This window comes from Nyctereutes procyonoides, unplaced genomic scaffold, assembly GCF_905146905.1.
Source record: "Nyctereutes procyonoides isolate TBG_1078 unplaced genomic scaffold, NYPRO_anot_genome, whole genome shotgun sequence".
NCBI lineage: Eukaryota > Metazoa > Chordata > Mammalia > Carnivora > Canidae > Nyctereutes > Nyctereutes procyonoides.
Window position 1 is genome coordinate 11,341,732 of NW_026575141.1, and position 19,718 is coordinate 11,361,449.

Consider the following 19,718-nt stretch of genomic DNA (forward strand, 5'->3'; position numbering starts at 1 on the left):
AAAGTCCTTAAAGAGAAGGAGGAAGGCAAAGCAAAAAAATATATGCAATCTATATACTGCATGTTAAGACAACATGGTGTACAAAGTAGACATAAAACTGAGCAAGTGGTCATTTCCTTCTTTGTGGAAAAGTTTCATAGAGAAGGTTTTGCTTTCTTCCAGCTTTGAATATTTGGCATGTGTTTAGAAGCAAGAAGGAAAGGCATTTCAACCAAAAAAAGAAAAAAAAAAAAGCCAGCAGGCAGAGCAGTATGCTCAGAGAAGACTGGGGTATGAGGTATAGAAGCAGTAATATAAAGCTGATTGACAAAGAAGTACTATTTGCTGAGCTAAGGCAAACCACAAGAGGCAAGAGTTTGAAGGGAAGGGACACAGAGAAACCTCATTTTGTGCCATTTGACTGCTTATCCTAGAAGTGCTATCCAAGAAGTATGTGGAGCGAATTCAGAGTTATAATACAGTTTTGTGATACTAGCATAAAGAGCAGAAGTCACGGGAGCTGGATAAGATCATCTATGAGGAGAAAAAAAGTGACTGATATTAAGAATAATGTGAAAATGAAGCAAGAGAGACAGCACGTTGACTGTCCTTTTGATGATCTTGGGCCAAAACATAAAACAAGAAAATGACACCAGACAAGGATGCAACATCAAGGGTAGACTACTTAATGAAGTCTTACACATGTCTATAGGTACATCACTCACAGAGATTATTGGTGAAAATACAGGAAGGAAATTGAAATGGGCAACATCCTACAGAATAAAGGAAACAAATACTTCAAGAACCTGAGGAAAGGGATCATTGGTGGATGATATACCTAATGGGTGAAACAAGATATCCCATGGTACCCCAAGATCATTCCTAGTGAGGGTACGTAGAGATCCTTCTACAAAGGAAATGTAGATGCTTCCCTCATAGAGCTTAGACCACAATGACCAAGCAGGGTCAGCTGGCTTCGACTGGCTGGTTAGGGACTGTCTCTCTGAGAAGACAACATCTGAGCTGAGACATCAATGACAGGAAGGACTCAGTCACATGATGATCTGGACACAGAGTACTCAAATGAGAAAGAAATTTTGCATGAAGACAATTTGGAAATTTCTGTGTGAAAGTATAAAAATGCCAACACCATCACTGAGTACTGGGATAAGGGGTTAAGGAACTCTAACTTCACAAAGATGACAAAAGAATGGAAGAGATTGGGGGGCACTTGACGGGCTGAGCACTGGGTGTTATACTATATGTTGGCAAATCAAACTCCAATAAAAAATATACAAAAAAAAAAAAGAACAAAAGAGACAAGAGAGGGGCACCTGGGTGGCTCAGTCAGTTAAGTATCTGACTTTTGGGATTCTTGGGTGGCTTGGTGGTTGAGCATCTGCCTTTGGCTCAGGGTGTGATCCCATTTCAGGGATCGAGTCCCACATCAGGCTTTCTGCAAGGAGCCTGCTTCTCTCTCTGTCTGTGTCTCTGCCTCTCTCTGTGTGTCTCTCAAGAATAAATAAATAAAATCTTAAAAAAAAAAGTATCTGACTTTTACTCAGGTCATCATCTGGAGATCCTGGGACTGAGCCCCATGTTGGGCTCCCCACTCAATGGGGAGTCTGTTTCTCTCTCTCTGTCTGCCCCTCCCCCTGCTCATGCTCTAATGAAAATAAAATCTTTAAAAATTTTTTTTTAAAAAAAGATAAGACCCACATCAGCATACTATAGCATCATGGAAGCAAAGGGAAGAAAGAGTATGATAGACCGTGTCAAGCACTACTTAAAAGTCAAGATGGAATCAAGACATGTCTGCTGAATTTGATGAGTGGTGGAAACAAGCCAAGTTATAATATGTTAAGAACTGGAATAGAAAGTAAAATTGAGACAAGTAAAGGCAGCTCCTGTGTGTGAAGCAAGCAAGAGAGAGGGGTGGTTTGAAGGATGGTGTTACTGAAACTGAAGACACTTCACATGTAGATGTCAATGGGAAAGACCCAGTAGAGAGGGAGAGACCATAGATACAAAAGAGAAAGGATAATAACAGTAGTAACATAAGGTCCTTGAGAAGGCAGAGGATGTGAGAGTCAAGGTAAATGAGTGAATTACATTTTTTTTTTAAGAGAGAGTGTGAGAGAGCACATGTGTGGGCTGGGTAGGGGCAGAGGAAGAGGGAGAGAGAGAATTTTAAGCAGGCTCCACACTCAGTGCAGAGGCTGACATGGGACTTGATCTTATGACCCTGAGATCATGACCTGAGCTGAAATCAGGAGATGGAATGCTAACCAACTGAGACATCCAGGTGTCCCTAATGAATGATTACTTTTAAGAACCAGATTCTTCCTCTGTTACATTCAGAGGGAAGGAGGAGGGATCTGATCCAGGTAGAGATAGGCTTGTAGAATGGGCAGGATGAACTTTTGTCAGGTGGCTTCCATTCTGTTTGTGAAATAAAAGGAGAGCTCATCCACAAAAGAGAGAAGGAGAGAAATGGGAAATATGAAAGGAGTAGAGGTTTGACACAGTGAGAAGAAGAGGAGTAGGATTTCAGCTGGAAATACACCCTGTTGGGGGGGGGCGATATTACAGCAAAAATCAGGTGAAGAAGCAGACAGGAAGCAGACAGTGATTTTGCTTGGCCTTTATGTAACAGATGACAGGTGAAAGGGTATTTATAGTTTGGGCAAGAGAAGTGGCTGGTGGGCAAGGGATGGGTCAGTAGGCCAAATATCCAGAGAGAATAGTGAGCAGATTGAAAAGAAAGGAGATGGCTGACTACTTGAAGCTGCTGCTTAACTGGTCACTTTCAAATAACAATTTTAATAAGTTTCAAATAACAATAAAATTCAGGATGTGAGTATACAAGCAGATGGCTGGGGTGAATAGAAGAAACAGATTACTGTACCTGTGAAGGTCAGGGAGCCATTATCCAAAACATCATAGAAGCTACCCAAGATAGTAAGAATTCTGGCATGGAAAGGGAGACACTGAACCTGGTGGTAAAATCTTTAATGATCCTAGAATGACCAGGTGGCCAGAAGATAATAGCATCAAAAAAGAACTTTGATTCCAGGCAGATAAAAGCTTAACTGATCCATCATAAACTACCATAAATGATTCAAGTTGTTAGAAGCTTTAGCTCTGGAGGGGTGCCCGGGTGGCTCAGTCGGTGAAAGGTCTGCTCAGGTCATGGTCCCAAGGTCCTGGGATCCAGCCCTGTATAGGGCTCCCGGCTCAGCAGGGGGTCTGCTTCTCCTTCTCCCTCTGCCCCTCCCTCCTGCTCCTTCTCTTTCTCTCTCTCTCACTCTCTCTCCCCCTTTCTGTCTCTGCCTCAAATAAATGAATAAAATCTTCTTCTGGAGGAAGTAGTCTGTGGCAAATCCTGGGCCTGCCCCCTTACTAGCTACGTAAATCTGTGACTTTGAATGCATTGCTTAACTTCTCCTGTTTCATCATTTAGTGTAAGAACAACACAAGCTCCTATGTCATTGGATCACTGTGTTTAACAAGTACCTGGCACAGAGGAAGTACTAGATAGAAAATAGCTATTATCTATTTTGAAAGAAATTAATTTTCCTTTAAATTTTTTTTTATTTTTAAACATTTTATTTATTTATTCATAAGAGACACACAGAGAGAGGCAGAGACATAGAGGGAGAAGCAGGCTCCTTGCAGGGAGTCTGATGAAAAAATTAATTTTTCAACGAGATAGGTGAAGTAAAATGCTCAGAGTTGAATCTGCAGCACGTTCCTAGTAAGAGCGTGTAATCCTTCAGGAGTGCTTTGTGTAGGAAGTGCAGCCTCACTTGCATTTTTCCTGTCCTTATTTCCATCTGTCCCATTTCCTTATTTCCTGTAGAGTTTATTTTACTTTTATGTTTCTTGTTCTGTTAAAATAAGATCTGATATTTTTTAAAATGCTCATAGAAATCCTGAATATCACTTATGTTTTTCATCACTTTTTCAAGACTGCTAAGAAGTCTCATAGTAGAAATAAGTTAACGTTTGTAAGCTTGAGACTTGCTATTTCACAAGACCTATGTTCAAGATTGGCCCTTGGTGGGCACCTAGAACTTGGACTTGGGGTGGGTTAACAACACTTAATTGATAAAAGTACAAATTATACTTTGTATAATGTGCTTTTGCTGAATACTGCCTTCCTTCTAGGAGTCTGGAATTCTGGTATATGTCATGCCTACATAATCAGCCCTCAGTACAAATTTCGGGTACTGAGTTTCTAATGAGCTTATCTGATAGCATTTCAGAATTGTCACAATTTATTGCTGGGAAGAGTTAAGTGTGACTCCACTGGGCAAAGACTCTGGGAGCTTATGCCTGGTTTCTCCTGGACCTCTGCCTCCCTTTTTCCTTTTTCCCTTGTTGGTTTTGCTTTGTTGATTTTCCTTTTGCTGTAATAAAGCTTAGCCATGAATATCAAGAGTATGACAATATGCTGAGTCCTGGGAGTCCTCCTAGTGACTCATCAAACCTGGTGTTCATGGGGAGTCCTAACACACGAGTTTTTGTCTTACCTGACAACATCGCACTATAGTGTTAACTGTCCTGAATGTGTCCTCATGTCTATAGTTTTCACATATGAGTTCAGTTCAGCTTTCTATGTCAACTCCTCAGGAAAAAGACATGAGGAAAAGCCACATAAATAGTACAGCTCTTCATCAAAAGGTTTAGAATATATTCCTTCTATGCCATCCTGAGCACTGTGATTTAGATTCAAACCTTCACAGGTTTCCTGGCCCTGTTGCCTATCAAGTGGACAAGCTAATATGTCTGGCCTCAGTTTCTTTATCCATAAAATTAGAATAATAATAGTATCTACCTCAAAGGGAGTTGTAACAATTAAATGACTTTGGTATAGAGTACTCAGAACAACACATGCTTTATGTATGTATTATTACTCCCTCACATTTAAACTCCAGATTTTTATTCTTTTGTGGCTTAAATTGTATTGATATTATTACTTCTGTCTATTCTTTTTTTTAAGATTTTATTTATTTATTCATGAGAGACACAGAGAGAGAGGCACAGAGACATAAGCAGTGGGGAAAAGCAGGCTCCATGCCAGGAACCTGATCCAGGACTCGATCCCAGAACTCCAGGATCGCACCCTGAACTGAAGGCAGATGTTCAACCGCTGAGCCACCCAGGCAATCCCATAAATTAAATTTTCTAAATAAGACTTAAAAAAAAATAAGCTACAAGTAATAAAAACCAAACTGCAAAAGACAGAAATATTTTGGTCTCAAAATGACAAAACTGAAATTAAAATTAAATCTTGGAAATAAACACTACTTTAACATAAAAGCTTCTTTTAATAAATAAGAAAAACATAAAACAAAAACTGTCCCTTGATCACCTGAGTAGTCTTTTTTATTAAATATTTATTTTAGAGAGATAGAGAGAAATAGCGAGCACACATGAACGGGGGGAAGGGCAGAGGGAGAGGGAGAGAGAGAATCCCAGACTCCACACTGAGTAGGGAGTCTGACGTGGAGCTCAATCACATGACGGACCCTGAGACTATGACCTGAGCCGAAATCAAGAGTCGGATACTCAAATGACTGAGCCACTCAGGTGCACCCATCTGGGTAGTCTTTCTGAGAATGACCTATTCTCAGAATGTATTTAGTCTCATCCCCAAATCATTCCAAAGAGAGGAGAGACAGGACAAAAAGTGAAAGAAACCATAACCAGAGCAACTTTAGTGCAACAAGATGATCATGGAAGATAACCACAGAGTCCCCAGTTAGGCGACTATTTTTTTTTCCTTCCTGTTACTATCTTTATATTCAATTTGCTAATATCAATTTTAGAAGATAGCCTATCCCTCCCCCACAACCGACATTTAAAAACTATCTGATGTGTTTTGACTGAATTATAAAGTATGCACTCACTGCCAGACTTAATTGGTACAAGAGTGTTCTAGATTCTTAGGAAAGAAAAAAAGGAGGACCCAGGTAGAGAGAGACCAGCAACCAGTCACACCTATAAAATCCCTGTCTTATTCCAAGTCTGATTGAAGAAAAACTTCTAAGCAACTACCAAGCAACCAGCAAATGAGATAAAGAATTATAAAATGGTTTTCAAATTTGAGATTATCAGTTACTCAAAACAGAGGAATAATTACATGTACTAAGTTCCATAGTAATAAATAATGCATTGCTAACTTCTGCTTTTTGGGTGCCTGAGACTTTGACCTCAAATCTGCCAGAATTTGAGAGCCACTGATGACAAGGAACTTTGTGTCCTGTAAGAACCTCACTCTATCTGGTTTCCTCTATCCAGATGGCTGAGACCATCACTGGAAGAAGTGAATAGATAACAGACCACTGGCCACATAAATAATTAGCAGACTATGAAAATCTAGGCCAAGAAGAGTGGCTGTTGAGGCTCAATATACATGGCAAATTATGATCAGCATTCTGCTGAAAACAAGCTAAATTAAACCTATTTGTTTTACCTCTTCAGTAATATACTTTCTGTGAAAATATTATACCAGATGAAATATCTCTTTTCTAGGTAAGAAGAAGTCAAATTTCCAAAGCATTTTGAACACTGAATAAATTCAGACTCACCATTGCAAACGTGCTGACAGTTGGTTTCTTTTCTTTCTTCTCATTTTTTTTACTGAAAGACAGCAACAGGATTACACGAAACTTTTTAAAAAATGTAAATTTATAAATGACAAAATTAACATAGATCCTATATTTAATAACAAATGGGACAAATAAACATTTCTATATTACTCTGCAAAAATATACGTTAACAGTGTGACTCCATTTATAAGTTTAAAAATGTTTTTATCTTAGAAATCTGTATATATGGTTATCACTAAGTACTGAGATTTCTATCAAAATATTTTCTTTTTTGTGCCTTTGGTATTTCTTAATTTTCTATGATGAATACACAGACATACAACTTTTGTAATTATTAACAATAATGCTTAAAAAAAGAGCTTCCTGTTTTTATTCTAAAGTCGGTCCCCGATTTATAATGGTCTGTCTTCAGGATGGTAATAAAGTGTTATTCATTCAATAGCAACCGTGCTTCCAGTATGGAATTTGGATGTCTTCCCTGGGCTAGCAATATGCAGTACAGTACTCTCTAGTGACGCTGGGCAGCAGCAGTAATCTATAGCTCCCAGTCAGCCATGCAATCACAAGAGTAAACAACCCATACACTTAAAATCATTCTGTACCCATACAACCATTCTATTTTTCAGTAGGGTATTCAATAAATTACATGAGATATTCAATACTTTATTATAAAATAGGCTTTGCGTTAGATGATTTTGCCCAACTACAGGCTAATGTAAATGTTCTGAGCATGTTTAAGGTAGTCTATGTTAAACTATGATGTTCAGTAGGCTAGGTGTATTAAAGGCATTTTCAACTTATGATACTTTTAATTCACGATGGAGTTATGGGGAAATAACCCCATCGTAAGCTAAGGAAGACCTGTAATTAGAAAATCATTCATGTTCTCCAGAGTTAATTCTCTTAATTATCATCTAAGCAATTCTAGCAGTTGATATTCTATGTATTACCTACATATTATCCTTAATCATTCTCTCTACAAATGGAGAGTAGCGGCAATCAGATGCTGAGCATAAACTAACCTCAGAAGAAAAGTAATTAAATCATTCTCTATAATCCAATCTAATTCTGAAAGGATGTCTGGAGCCCTAAATGTACCATTACAGCAATAAATTCAATCTAGAAAAGCTATGATCAAAAAAGATGGTCTGTAAACCGTCATAAAGCTGTCCTCAGGAAGAAGAAGGCTAATTATTATTTTGAGCCCAGATTCAAATGACTCTAACTATAAGCTGTTTTCCACTCTGTGTAACTGCCATCTACAGCATGAAAGCAAACAGACCAAAAGCAGACTTGGCATCTTTATTTTCATATGTACAAATGTAAGACTATTCCAAGGAAGAATCACATTATTTTTATACAGATTTTCAAGTTCAAAAGTAAATTCATCTTTGTTTTTTTACGCCGTGCAAGGTCAAAGAATTGAAGAGACTTCTAAAAAAAAATCCACAGCTTATCCCATTTTTGGCTTTAAAATAATGTTAGATGGACATGAAAACACACAAAATACACAAACATAACTTCAGAGATAGCCCCACCCTATTCCCAGTAAAGCCTGGTTTCAGTATTTCTGGAACCAGGATTAGAGGGAAAACACAATCACATATAATTGAATTTTAGCTCGAAGCCTTTTATTTATTTTTTCATTCTCTAAAACTGCTCCTACTCTGGAAAACTTATAACGTTCCAAATGTGCCTACGTAAACACTTCCCATACACAACCTTATTTAATCTTATCTCAATCTCTGCAAGGCAGGCACGTTTTTGTCCTTCTGTCAGAGCTGAGAAAACTGCAGGTGAAGAGAGTTCACGAACTTGTCCAAGGTCACACAGCTGGAACAAAGCCAAGTTTAAACGGAAAAGTCTATCCCCTGAACACTAAGCTATTTATTCAGTGCAACCTCAGACTTCTGAGATACTGCATTATACAGAAATGCATTTCTATACTGATCTTTCATCCCTACTAGATCATTAATTTATCCCTATTGGCTTGAAACACAGGATTTACAAAAGTCAAATCACTTATCAGACCTTTAGAAATACATATATCCCACATGATACTATCATCCAAGCATTATATATATTAGCAAAGCCACATGCTTCTTTATAATTCCAGTTTAGAACTTATAGTTGTAAAAAAAAAAAACTCAGAAAAAGAGATGAGGTTTGTGCTTATCACAGGCTGAGAGGGAGGTGGAGACTGGAGGAACTTGATCCAAAGGTACAAAGATAAGGGAGTCAGTGCCAGGGGTGTAACATACATGATGCATACAGTTAACAGTGCTGTATGATACATATGAAATGTGTTTAGAGTACATCCTGAGTTCTCATCACAAGCAGAAAAAAAATTTGCTTTTTTTATTGCATGTGTATAAGATGATAGATGTTAACTAAACATAATATGATAATAATTTCACAATATATGTAGGTCACACCATTATGCTGAGTACCTTAAACTTATATAGTGTTGTTTGTCAATTATTTCTCAATAAGACTAGGAAAGAAATCTATAGTTGTACTAAGAACAGATTAAAATCAGTGATGATGAGCACAGTTTAATAAGAATTACTTGCCAAAAAAAAATTACTTGCCAAAAAAACAATTTTTGTTTAAAAAAAAGGCTGTATGCATAAAAACCAATAATAAAATGAAGGTATGTGTGGACTGCAACATATTTCTTCACTATTTATTTCCACATACCCTCAGTACTTTTTACTCCAATATCGCTAAGTGTTCATGTATTAAGGATGTAGCTCCTTAAGGTATCCCAAAAAAGTGTAAAAATAAAGAGCAAGGGATCCCTGGGTGGCGCAGCGGTTTAGCGCCTGTCTTTGGCCCAGGGCATGATCCTGGAGACCCGGGATTGAATCCCACGTCGGGCTCTTCTCCCTCTGCCTATGTCTCTGCCTCTCTCTCTCTCTCTCTCTCTCTCTCTCTCTATCATAAATAAATAAAAATTAAAAAAAAATAAAGAGCAACATCTTCCTTCCACTCCATGAAGTCTTTTTTCTTTTTGTGTATATGAAAATTTTCATTATGAAAACTTTCAAATAGAAAAATTGAAATACTTATAATGCCTACCCACACAAAATTCACCTAGATTCAAGAACTGTTAACATTTTTACCATATGCTCTTTATCTATAGAAGTAAGTATACATTATCATTGTTAATATTTTGCTGAGGCATTTGAAAGTAAGTTGCAAACATCATGGCAGTTCAAGTATTTTCCTACCATTTTCACATTTCAGAAAATTAAAAGCAATTTTTATATCAACTAATATCCAATCTACATTCAAATTTCCCAAGAACATTTTCTACAGATTTTTCCTTTTTTGATTTTGAACTCAGATGTAATCAAGGTTCACACATTATATCAGATGGTTTTGTCTCTTAAGTCTCTTCTAAATCCAGAAGTCTTTCTGCCCCCTCCACCCACGCTGACTTTTTGTAGTAACAAGATATCTTGTAGAAAATTCCGCATCTTGGATCAATGTCAGTTTCAAAATAAGTCCAAGTTGAGATGTGCAGGAAGTATAAAATACACAGCAGATTTGAGGACTTTGCATAAAAATGAGAACATAAACTGTGTCATTAACAAATTCTGATCACATATAGAAATAATATTTTAGATATACTGGGTTCTTTACGATATACTTTCAAAATTAATTTCACTGGTTTCTTCTCACTTTTTTTTTTTAAGGTTGCTACTAGAAAGTTAACAATTACAAATGTGGTTCACATTATATCTCTATTGGATAGCATTAGTCTAGAAGCTTGATGGGATTCCGACTAAATGTTTTTTGCAAACATACTTCCCAGGTGGTGTCATATCACAAACACAAGACTCCACCATGAGTGGTGCCAGGTCTCATCACTTGGTTATGATTGTTAACTGCAAAAATCTCTCCACTGAAAATTCCCACTTTCTTTTTTCCAATTAGTAAAAATTTGGGATAATTCTTAGAACTTTTGCCTGAGTGGTTTGAGATCCATAATAATCCTTGCCTGAATCAATTATAACAATGCAGATTCCAATATGATAACTGGCATTTTTCTGTGAAGAATATTCCTTTATTCTCACTACCTCTCCCACCTCTTCAGTTTTCTTCTTCGTTTCAGAATTTTATTAAAGATTCAGGGACTATACTGTATACAGTATTCCACAATTAAGCATAGTGAAGTCAGCTCCTGTGTTCTTTTTGACAATTCTCTTTGAACAACAGGATGGTCCAGGCTCATTTTGTACCTCCCCCGCCCCATCCCCAATATCCATGGTTGTAATTAGCCATTTCTCCATGGAGTACAGATTCCATTTAGTGAGGAATGGTATTCATAAACCAAGATCTGGCAATAAGTGTACTCATTGCTACTGTCCCCTTCGGTAGAGAGAAAGTAAGCTACTTTAAAAATCATGAGGTCATATTGAAGTCAGTTCAAATTTAACATTTTTAAGAACCCACGTGATGTCCATATCTGCATTTTTCTTTTATAATGAAAAGCGTGGTTTCTAATATTAATATATTTATTAGCTTATGTCATCTTATAATTTTTATTACAATGTGCAACTAACAATGAACCTATTGAGCAAAGTTTAAAATGCCCCGTATAGACACTGTACCATGATTAAAATGTACTTAAAAATTCCCTGTGTCGTTCCATTACCAATAATTTCACACAATGCTAGTAGCTTCTTTGGTACTGCCGTCTTCTCCTTGAGAATTTCTTCTACAAGGGTCAGTTTTTATTGGCCTTTAAAAAAAAACAACATTAGCACTTAAATGTGGTTTTGGCCTTCTGTCCCATCTGCCAATGCCACAGACATGCAATGTTTATGTGGCCAGAATGCTTATGTTTAACCAGAAGCTAGAGACCAGACCACGGAGCAGAGCACAAGCAGCACATGTTCGGGTACGTGGGCGATCAACATCGCTTATAAAGCAGAAAGCTCATAAACCACAGAAAAGGATGTGAGCACGGGGCGCGCAGGGGGCAGGAAGGCTGAGGAAGCAGCTCACGAAGGCCGTGGGAAGATGTAAACGCTGTCCTCGACTCAGCCGGTGAACCTCTGCAGAAGAACCACTTGCATTCGAGGTTAAAAATATCATGTCTTCATTTATTTCAGAGCTGGAGACTAGAAATCCATCTCCCCAATTTCGCAAGCCATGTGAGGTATGAAAGTGAAACAAACTGGCTACCTTTTTTTGCCCGTTTTCCAGGAGTTCTTCTCTGCACGCCCCTTACGGCCTCCTTCAGGATCCATCGTCACCTGAGGATAAAACAGAGGCCGTCGATGAGATGGGTGACCCGCGGGGGGCGGAAGTCACAGTCCACACGGTCAGCTGGAGGGCGGCTGGGCATCCCGGACTTTGCCCGCAGCCTCTGCGGCTTCAGGCCCGGCTCCTCTCGGGCGCTGATGCTTGCCGCGGGCGCCTGCTCGGGCACCTGCTCGGGCACCTGCTCGGGCACCTGCCGCGCGGCTCTCCGCGCTCCGGACAGCAAAGCTCAGTGCGCGCGGCGAGCGCTGAAAACCGAGCTGGGCGCTCCGCGAGCCCCCCGAGGGACTCTAGTTCTCACCCCACTGCCCCGGAGGACTTGCCCAGGAGACTCGCCGCCTCCCTCCTCTCCGAAGCCCTTCTCCCCCGGGGACCAAGCGCGGGAGACTGGGGAGCCCGACCCTTCCTGCGAACTTGTCCCCGTCTACCCTCAGCATCGCGCGCCCTACCTCGGGCTTTCCTTCGCAACCTCCAGCGAGAAGGGAATTTGGGAAGATGAGAGAGAGTCAGACTTTAAAGGAAAGACCCGGAGGGCACGAACAACGGCCTCGGCCTCGGCTCCTCGGAGCCAGGAGGAGCCGCTGCTCGGAGGCGCCCGGGTTTCCTGCGTCCCGGGGAGTGAGGCGGGGCGCGCGGTCCACACCCTGATGCTCCTGCGCCAGCCAATCGGCCTCGGGGTTCCGGCCTGTCCGGCCCCGCTCGCCTGAACGCTGATTGCAAGGCGAGTTACGAAACAGGTTGGAGTTCCAGGAGGAATGTCGTCCTTTCTGTTGCTCCTTAGAAGAGCCAGGAGAGAAACGCATAACAGCTGAATCACTGGGGACTTTTAACATTTCAGAGTCATGTCTCTGCATGTCCACATAAAGCTCCATATCCGCGGAAATATACAGATGCGTATATATATGTACACACACACACATATATGTACACATATAGGCATATATATATGTATATACACACATCTAAGCGGGGCCAGCTTGTCTGGTGACTTTGGAGGCTTATCCTGCTTTTCTAGTGGATGCATCCTTTCTACTATGTCACCACCACAACAATTTCATGAGCGATCTAAGGAAAATCTATTGCTTCCCTGCCTCCCACTTCAGTGCAAATGTGTTAATAAAACCCCTACACATAGAATTTCATGCAAAGTAAGTCAAACAGCAATTATAGTGGCATGTGATGTATTTGGCTTAAAGAAGCTTGTGTTACTGAAGTTAATGCAAAAGTCTGGCCTCTGCTCATGGTGTTCCTAAATATATATCCTAAGGGATCAGTCATCTGTTATAAACGGCCATAGCCCTGGGTATAAATAAACATTTCTTTAGAGTTTGGAATATATATATATATATATCCAATTGTTTCCATGGGTCTTGAGTAGATAAGGGAAATTTTCTTTGCCATTGCATCTAATACAGTTGCTGAAACAACGTCCGACCTCACCCATTCTGTAGTTAACACAAGTTAAACTTTCCTTTCTAGCAGCACCTGTAAAAAAAAAGCCAGGTGAAAATGTTCTGCAAGTCTTCAGTGTGTTTGGCAGTTTCTGAGGTGTAGCTGTTCATCTTTTTTTGAAAATTAATGAAAGAGAGGTATTTTTAAGTATGTAAATCGAAACAGACATTTCAGAGTAAAAATAATACTTAGAAGTATGTGACCTTTACAGTTTAGCCATCAGATCAATGCCCATGTCTTCCCCAAGGCCTTTCTCAACTCTTATGTTTTAGTTCTGATAATTAAAAAAAGTATCATGTATTTTAGCATATTACTTTAGTTGTAATTTAATTTCATATTTACTACTACCATTTACTATTTTTTTCTTGTCCACTGTTTTTTTCACGTTGATGAAAAGTGCAATCTTCACAATAAAAATTCATAAGACAGTGTTAACTCATATCAGAGCTTTTCTTCTTATAAATCTAGGGGAAATAAATGTTTTTGTCATCTTTAGTCTTCATTCACATATGCATGTGCCCCTCAACTAGCTGCAAAAGTTTAAAAGGAGAAAAACCTTTTAAAGTGCATAGTGCACTTTCTCTACTTTCTTTGAGAAAGTCATTCTTCAAAACCCTAATTTTCTTTCCATCTTTTACTCCAAATATTCTATTCTATACTCTGGTTTCTTTTTAGTCTGCATAAATCCTTCACCTTTTGCCAAAAATCCTCTGCCTTGATTTTTTTTCATAGCCATACCATCAAGTTTCTTTACAAACTGTAAATTAGATTTTCTAACAGGGCACTAATTTTTTCTCTGTTGTGATTGGATATGCATGTGAACAGCATTGGTTCACTGGTTAAAAGCCTATAATCAATCCTGTGGTCCACCTGGGGCAAATGTATACAGCTTTCATCTTTGCCACATCCATTTTTTTTTGCCACATCCATTTTTTTTTATTTTTATTTATTTATGATAGTCACACAGAGAGAGAGAGAGGCAGAGACACAGGCAGAGGGAGAAGCAGGCTCCATGTACCGGGAGCCGACGTGGGATTCGATCCCGGGTCTCCAGGATCACGCCCTGGGCCAAAGGCAGGCGCCAAACCGCTGCGCCACCCAGGGATCCCGCCACATCCTTTTTTTTTTTTTTTGCCACATCCATTTTTAATCTGATTCATGACTCTGCTGTTTCCACTGTTGTTTTACTTTGTCCCACCTTTGGTTTATGTGATCTTGTTACATTTTATGTATCCATGAAAATGGCCTTAAATCCTCCCTAAAACAATGCAGGTTTTTTTTTTCAAGTATAATATTATGGTAATACTATGTCTACAGGCTTGAGCTTCGAGTGAAAATCTCTATCAAGGGCATATGTTGTTTAAGAACTAGAATAGCCCAAACAGGTGGAGTTTTTTAATTTTTTGTAATTTTTAATTTTTAAAAAAATTTTGTTTAAATTAAATTTAGTTAACATATAGTGCATTATCAGCTTCAAGAGTAGAATTTAGTGATTCACAGTTGCATATAACACCGTGCTCATCCCAATGTGTGCCCTCCTTAATGTCCATCACCCACTTAGTCCATTCCCTACCCATCACCCCTCCAGCAAGCCTGTTTCCTATAGCAAAGAGACTCTTATGGTTTGCCTCCCTCTCTGCTTTTATCTTTATTTTTCCTTCCCTTCCCCTGTGTTTTCTGTCATCTTTCTTAAATCCCACATGAGTGAAACCATATGATATTTGTCTTTCTCTGACTTATTTCGCTTAGCATAATATATTCCATCCACATCACTGCAAATGGCAAGATTTCATTCTTTTTGATGGCTGAATAATATTCCATTGCATCTATCTGTCTAAAAATTTGGATATAAGATATGGTGGACTTAAAACAACAGCCTGTTCTAGCTACTTCTAAGCCACAGTCTTGCTTTCTTTTAAGATTTTATTTATTTATTCATGAGAGACACAGGCAGAGGGAGAAGAAGGCTCCCTGCGGGAAGTCTGATGCGGGACTCAATCCTAGAACCCTGAGATCACGACCTGAGCTGAAGGCAGACGCTCAACCTCTGAGCCACCCAGGTGTCCCCCCACAGTCTTGACTTCTTTAAAGATTTTGACACCTGTCAGGCATTACTGCCCACTACTCCTGGTAATGTCTAACAGGTGAACTTGGCAGTTCCTCCCAGAGCTTCATTCATTTCCAGTGAAACCCAAGTCTTCACTTACACACCTTCATACAGGCAGCTACTTTTCCTTTTAGAAGTGTGCTTCCCCATAATTCTGTAGCTTCCTGTCCACCGGCGTGCAGTCCTTTAACCAACTTGTCTCTGCTCTCCCATCCCTCAACATTTGTGTTCCTGCACACACCTGTGGGATTCATAATACTAACTAACATTTCCTAAGTGCTGGCCAGGTACCAAGAACTGCCCAAGCACTTGAAAGAGATTCACTCGTGTAATCCTCACAAGAATCCTATAAAGTAGGGACTGTTATTAATTGCTCCCATTTTACAGGGAATAAATAGGTTTATATCATTTGCCCAAAGTCACCTAATTGGTAAGCAGCGGACCCAGGACCTTAAAGCAGTTCAGCCCTCCTAATTACACTCTTAACCACTAGTCTATACCACAGTGCATTGCTATAGTACATTCTACTGCACTGTTTTTTTTTTGCATCCAATGAAACATTTTTGTCTATGACACTGTCTTAGAAAGCCTGCAATGGTTCCCTATCAGCAACTGTATCATATCTTAAGGGTTTCCACCCAACTTTGAAGGACTGCAACACATCACCTCTCTGTGACCATCTTCACCTACCTCACCTCTTTCTATTCTCTCCCTTACCCCCAATACATACATACATGTTTCTTCCATTTCAGCCTCAGATGATTGGCTCTTTTTCTTCACTCTAAATAGGACTCTTTCCACATGTAAATCTGTAAATTGATTTACAACAATTTCTATCTTTGGTATCTGACTCCACTAAATAATTTGGGATTTAGAGTCAGAAAAACAGATTCAATACCATTTCTGCTGTTTTTGCTGCACAAGTTTGAATGGGTTCCTTAACTTTTCTGTCTATGTCTTGGTAAAGAGGAGATAATCATGGTATTGTATGGTGTAATTGAATGATTAGATGATTTGTGTATTTAAAAGTCTTGTATAGTGCCTGAAACAGCCTCCAACACTCAGCAATTGCTATGAATTAATAATTAGATCCCTTCTCAATCGATTTTCGCGCTTCGGTGGCACACTTCAGCACTCATATATATAGCTGCATTTATGTGTTCTCTACTACTTTTGGTAGGGTAATAGAGAAAGGAAAGACAGGTGTGAATACCATTGCATACCTGCATTGCCACTCCCCCCAGCATCTGTCACCACGAATGTTAAATACTGAAGTAACTTCAAAACTGGTCTTTCTACCTTTATTCCAAAAAGTCTCTCTCCACCCTCTCCTCCCCGCTCTGTTGTTAAGACTAAGTCAAGTCAAATTCTGTCACTATCCCATGGTTTCGCCTCTTACTCAGAGTAAAATCCAAAATCCTTCCCATGGCCTATAAGTCCCTACATGATCTGGCCCCCTCTCATGTCTAATCTCATCTCCTATTATTCTTCCCTCATTCTGTTCCAGTCTTACCAGCCTCGGTTGTTTGTTTGTTAAGATTTATTTATTTATTTTAGAGATAGTGCATCAGTGCAGGGAGGGGCAGAAAGAGAGAGAGAGAGGAAGAGGGGAAGCCACACTGAGCACTGAGTGCAGATTCCCCCCACCTCATTTTGGGGACTGATCCCACAACCCCAAGATCACAACCTCTGAGCTGAAACCAAGAGTGGGAGGCTTAGCTGATTGAGTCAGTCAGGTGTCTCTCATCAACCTGTATTTTTCCCCCCAAAGATTTTATGTATGTATGTATGTATGTATGTATTTATTTATTTATTTATTTATTTTATTTATTTAAGACAGAGAGGAAGACTGCAAGCAGGCGGTGGGGCAGAGGGAGATGAAGAAGCAGACTGCACACTGAGCAGGGAGCCAGACTCAAGATGCTCAATCCCAGGACACTGGGACCAGGACCTGAGCTAAAGGCAGTTGCTAACCGACTGGCCCACACAGGGGCCCCTTATCAGCCTCTGTTCTTTGAACATCCAGGCATGCTCTCACCTTGGGGCATTTGCACTTACCATTGCCTCTGCCAGAAACTCACTTCCCTTAAGGCAGCTATACAGCATGACTCATTTCCTCATTTTTTCAGGTTTACTCAAATGTCACCCTATTTTGCTTAAAGCACCTAGAAACAGTGTCTGGCTCATCATGGTAAATGCTCATGAAAAATGTGTTAAATGAATGAAAAAAAATGAGCAGCTTGACTCGGGAATGTGTAGACTAAGTGTAAAATTATATAAAAGCCTTTGATTCTAAGATAGAACATTGCTCCTAATTCATATGCTTCTTAAAATTTATAATTATTTTCTAATTATTTGAAAACAATTACACTTATTGGGATGTTTCTTCATAGATCTGGACTCCAGTTCAATGAATATTTATTCCACAAACATCTACCAGGTGCCTGGCTTATGCCAAACATTGTGCTAAACTGTAGTGTTGGATGATGTAAATATTATATTCTGCCTTCAGGGAAATTGTAGATTATTTTATTTGTAGACATTCTGCTGTCCCAGATGGGCTGGGATTGTGTGTCTTACTTGTTTGTATAGGAGTCAGTATAATGCTTTTCTAATAGTGGGGATTCCGTAAAAACTATCATCAGGCTAGTGGCCTTATTTCCCCGGAAACAGTTTTTTTTTCCATCCAAAATAACACGAACCCAAAATAGCATGAATCTCTTCAGAAACATACCTTTCTACCCTACCTCAAGCAAAACTAGTATGTGAGGATCTACCAAACAACTCAAGTGAAGAGTACTTGACATGTAAGTTCCGTAAATGCTGAGTTTCTCCTAGTGCATTGAAATATTTGATATTAGATGTGGAAGGCCCTACCAGTATTTTAGCTACTCTTTATCTCATTTAGTTCTCTTTATCTCACAGCCTGTTAAACAATGCACAAATAAATCTTAATTATAATTCTTTCCTTTTAGATTTCTGAAAATGTGTTGTAAATAAATGTTTATATTTCTTAAACGTGGAATGTTCAAATCCATTTTGAATTTTGCCATGAATAGAAAATCCATTATATGTGTTTCTATCAATCAACAAGCATTCACTAAAAATATACTTTAAAGGAAGTGCAGGCTCCTCGGTTGTATTTTCAGATAAATATTCATATTCCAGCTCCTTCAACTCTTTATTATTTTCTCAGGCCCCTCTTAAAATTTATCTATTATGTTTTCACCTACTTTCCCTTCTTCTCCTAAGACAGGAATTCTTAATTCTTTAGAAGTTTCTTCCCATCCCTCTTTTGTTGTAAATCATGTTTCTTTCCTTGATCTCTCTTACAATTCATGTCTCCTATTTCCCCTGGCTCCTCTATGTCACCAATCTGAGTCTGAACTGAAGGTTCAATATTGTGAAAGAAGAAATACAAGTTCATGTCAATGAACTTAATTGATCTGAGTCAGAGGAAGAATATATCTGAAATTTCTAGTTCAAAGATCAAGACAAATGACTCAGTTATGGCAATAACAATAAAGCGTGACAGTATTCTCCACCCATTTAGGTGTAATTGCCTTTTATGTATGAAGGATATGGGATTGTCTTAATGGCAGGGACATTAAATGCCTGTATGTCAACTCACGTTGGATTACCTCAGATAGCTTCTATGCACGCGTGCACTTAAAAAAACAAAAACAAGGGTGCCTAGGTGGTTCAGCCAGTTAGGAATCTGACTCTTGATTTCAGCTCAAGTCATGATCTCAGGGTCCTGAGATAGAGCCTGAGTCAGGCTCTGTACTAAGCTGTTTACGATCCCCCCCTTTCGCCCCCCCCCCCCATGCCTAGGTGGCTCAGTGCCTTTGGCTCAGGTCGTGATCCTGGAATCCTCGGATGGAGCCTTATAACAGGCTCCCTGCGAGGAGACTGCTTCTCTCTCTGCCTATGTCTCTGCCGCTCTCTCTTGTCTTTCATGAATAAATAAATAAATAAATCTTTAAAAAAAAAATGTGTCCCTCCCCGCCCCTTTTAAAACAACAGCAAAAAGTGAAACACTAGACACTTAACAGATTCTGTTTATCCCCCAAAGTAGTTATTTCTGGTAATATCATTTAGCCAAAGTTGCAACATTAAAATGGAGATCAGGTGATAATAAATCGATGTAAAATTAAATAATTTAGTCATGTGTCAGTCGATGGCAAATAGAAGCCTGAATTTTACTCCTCTATGAAACCTTCTGTCTACACCAGCCAGAAGTGATTTCTACCCCTCCCTAATCCTGCTGCTCATTATTTGTAGCTCTT

General features: G+C 39.3%; 1 protein-coding gene across 2 annotated transcripts in view; it reads right to left on the reverse strand.

The window, feature by feature from the left end:
- Positions 1–12,471, reverse strand: part of ABCB1 (ATP binding cassette subfamily B member 1) — a 97,497-nt gene extending 85,026 nt beyond the window's left edge. Inside the window, exons 1-3 of one of the 2 annotated variants that reach the window (XM_055307614.1) lie at positions 12,320–12,471; positions 11,793–11,863; positions 6,576–6,627 (exon numbers count right to left, since the gene is read on the reverse strand). In XM_055307614.1, coding sequence (XP_055163589.1) covers positions 6,576–6,627; positions 11,793–11,857 — 117 coding nt within the window. In that variant the 5' untranslated portion in view covers positions 11,858–11,863; positions 12,320–12,471. Of the gene's footprint in view, positions 1–2,887; positions 2,953–6,575; positions 6,628–11,792; positions 11,864–12,319 lie in introns of those variants that run through there. The other variant, XM_055307615.1, reaches the window with a different exon arrangement.
- Between the last annotated feature and the right edge of the window lie 7,247 nt (positions 12,472–19,718).